This window comes from Glossina fuscipes, unplaced genomic scaffold (genome assembly GCF_014805625.2).
Source record: "Glossina fuscipes isolate IAEA_lab_2018 unplaced genomic scaffold, Yale_Gfus_2 58647, whole genome shotgun sequence".
Lineage (NCBI taxonomy): Eukaryota > Metazoa > Arthropoda > Insecta > Diptera > Glossinidae > Glossina > Glossina fuscipes.
Window position 1 is genome coordinate 1 of NW_024001593.1, and position 2,928 is coordinate 2,928.

Genomic DNA, 2,928 nt, shown 5'->3' on the forward strand with positions numbered 1-2,928 from the left:
TAATGCTACAAAAACTACTTACGCCTATTGTGTGCATTATGAAAGGAAACAATTAATTAAATAATTAGGTAAGTGTTTAAATATTTTCTACCTAAATTATGTAATTATAGCCTCACTATATGAATCACCCGTATTTCCTCCAAATTTATTTTTTAAAAAATCTTGTGTGCGCAGAAAATAAATAAATAGTAATAATAATAACGAAGAGGAACTTAAATTTTTTCTTATGCGGAAACAACCTTTTTTCTTAAAACTTAACTTACATTTTTAAATATCAGACAATCAATTACCTATCTCGAGGGCTGTTTTACACTCATGCTCAGCTATGCTATGTTGTATACAATGATTGATTTCGTTAAAAGTTGGTCTATCGCTGGCCTTACGATTCCAACAGCGTCTCATCAAAGCGTACACCGATATGAGCGTATTGTCCGGATAACTTAAGACATTACCATCCTTAATGTATTTGATTACTTCTTCATGGCTCATCCCGCAATATGGTTGAAGAGCGCAAGAAAAAATCTCCTACAAACAGATTCCATAAGCCCAAACGTCTGATTCTATGGAAAACTTTTTATATAATATACATTCTAGCGGCATCCTACGTACAGGTATAACATCATTCTCATCTCCTTTGTAGTAGTCTTGTAAGTAAATCTTATGCGATAAACCAAAGTCGGCAATTTTCACTATCATGTGCTCAATGACAAGGCAATTCCTTGTAGCCAAGTCATGATGTACAAATTTGCGTTCTGATAAATAAACCATGCCGGCCGCTATATGTGCGGCTATTTGTAAAAGATGTGCTTCATTTAACGGTTTACGTTCGTGCTCGCGATGGGTGGCGTACGGTGAACAAGAGCGTAGAAACTCACTAAGATCGCCGGGCGACATAAATTCAAAAAGTAAACACATGGGTCTTCCCAAAGCACACACCCTCAACAGTTTTGTTGTGAGGTTTACTTCCTATAAATGTTAAGTAGATTCAACTGAATCCATTCAAAAGCAATTGTTACCGTTTGCCCTCAGGAATTTCGGTTGGGACCCAAGTAAAAATATAATTGTGAGCTGTTTAACATGTTTGGAGTTCTTTGCAGAAACCTAAATGGCGTCCGTTACCTAATCTCAACATCGGATTCTGTAAAGTGTATTAAAATAACTTTGCTTTACACGAGCGATTGCCTATGTCGTATTTAAGCTAACTTTTAAACTGAATATCCCCTTAAGATTCGAAAATGAATTGGTGTTGATCACTCTATCGGTTGCCAAGCTGTTGCAAGCTGTTGCGGTGGCTTAGGGGTTCACCTGCAAATTGGTTCTGTACCGTTTGCGGGTGTGCCTCTGTGTTCTAGTTGTGTACATGTTTCCTTTTTTTTGTTTATTTATGCGTGGATTATTATTTATTATTTTAGTTGAGTTTCGTTTGTAGGTAAATAAAAAACAAAAGCTCATACATACATATTGAACATATTTTTGGATTTAAGATAAAGTTATGAACAAAAATATGCATTTAATTCCAAGATATATAACAAAAAAGTGTACGTACAGTTCATTTCATAGGTGGTTTAACAAATTATTTGTGGATAAAATTAAAAAATTTAGATTTTTTTGACTTGCTTTGGTTGGGTAGTACTGCTGGTTTTTTTTTTTTTTTTTGCGTTATATCTATACAAACTTTGATCCGTACCCTAAGTAAAGCTTTGTTAGGGTCATCTACGTTACAAATGTTACTTTTTCCAACTCGCTCATCTAATTCATGTCTTGTTTCCATTTGCATTCAAACCATGCGATTGCGAAGAAGAATGTATATGCTTCTGAACGTAGTCACTCCCTTACGACGAGAGATTTACGTTTACTATCGTTATTCTGCTGGAAGATTCATGAAGCGAAGAAGAATAGAAGAAACAGGACAAAATAATTTAAGTATTGATAGTCTTGACTGAGATACGAGTTGCCATATATAGTTGCCTTTATATCTATTAAAATTGTAAAAGTTCTGTTAAGGTGATGAAAATTCTGTTACAATGGTCTGGTTTTCCATATATTATTATTATTATTATTATTTTAATTTTAGACTAATGAATTGAATTCTTAGACTAAAAAAAGAGACATTGAGCACTAGCATTTTTTTTCCATATAAAGTTACCGATTCCTGTTAAAACTAAAACAAATTTGTAATGCAACACCAAATAAATATTTATCAAATGTCTAACAACTTGTTCACCAATTAAAGAATATATATGTATATATAGCAGCCCTTCAGTGCTACGTGCAATTTACTGGCACGTATTGATATAAGTATGCTAATTTGTGTTAGAAGAATCTTTGGTATTTCACGTGCAATTTTATTGTACATAGTACCCTTTCATGGGATGTTAATCTCTTAATATTTGTACATATATTGCATATTTATTTAAATTTAGCATAGAGGGCGATATTAAGGAGCTAGATGGAGTTAATTTGGAATTTGTAGAACAACAGAAAGAAGGAATACAAATCCATTAATGCAGTTTTTAGCAAGAGAAATCGTAATGTTTCGTACTGTATGCGGACTTTGTTGGGCCGCTGTGTATAATTCTATTTTACTGGCAACGACAGTCCCTTCATCAAGGTTTTGTGGAAATATTAAACTGCGGTTTTCAACGGCTGAAATCACAGAAAGTTGTTATACAACTCCGCGCAGGATGGAATAGAATATTAACTTAGTTTATGGATTAACCTAAAATTTTTATTTTCTTTATGATTAAAAGCAACTACCTAAAATGCGAATTTCAGAACGACATTTGGCATTTGAAACTTTATTTTCCATCTCTTTAATTTCACTCATAAGCTGCTTAATACAGGTGGCTTCTTTGCGGGCTTCTCTTGCTGAATTTATAGGAAAAGATATTAGTAATTCCTCCACAGTAGCTTTATAACAATAAATGT

General features: G+C 33.4%; 1 protein-coding gene across 1 annotated transcript in view; it reads right to left on the minus strand.

Annotated features, from left to right (window-relative positions):
* Positions 1 to 290: 290 nt before the first annotated feature.
* Positions 291 to 2,928, minus strand: part of LOC119643193 (tyrosine-protein kinase transmembrane receptor Ror2-like) — a gene marked incomplete at its 3' end in the record, with an annotated part of 3,103 nt that continues 465 nt past the window's right edge. The window contains exons 2-5 of the mRNA XM_038042541.1: positions 2,758 to 2,868; positions 2,543 to 2,646; positions 610 to 966; positions 291 to 525 (exon numbers count right to left, since the gene is read on the minus strand). Coding sequence (XP_037898469.1) covers positions 291 to 525; positions 610 to 966; positions 2,543 to 2,646; positions 2,758 to 2,868 — 807 coding nt within the window. The remainder of the gene's footprint in view (positions 526 to 609; positions 967 to 2,542; positions 2,647 to 2,757; positions 2,869 to 2,928) is intronic.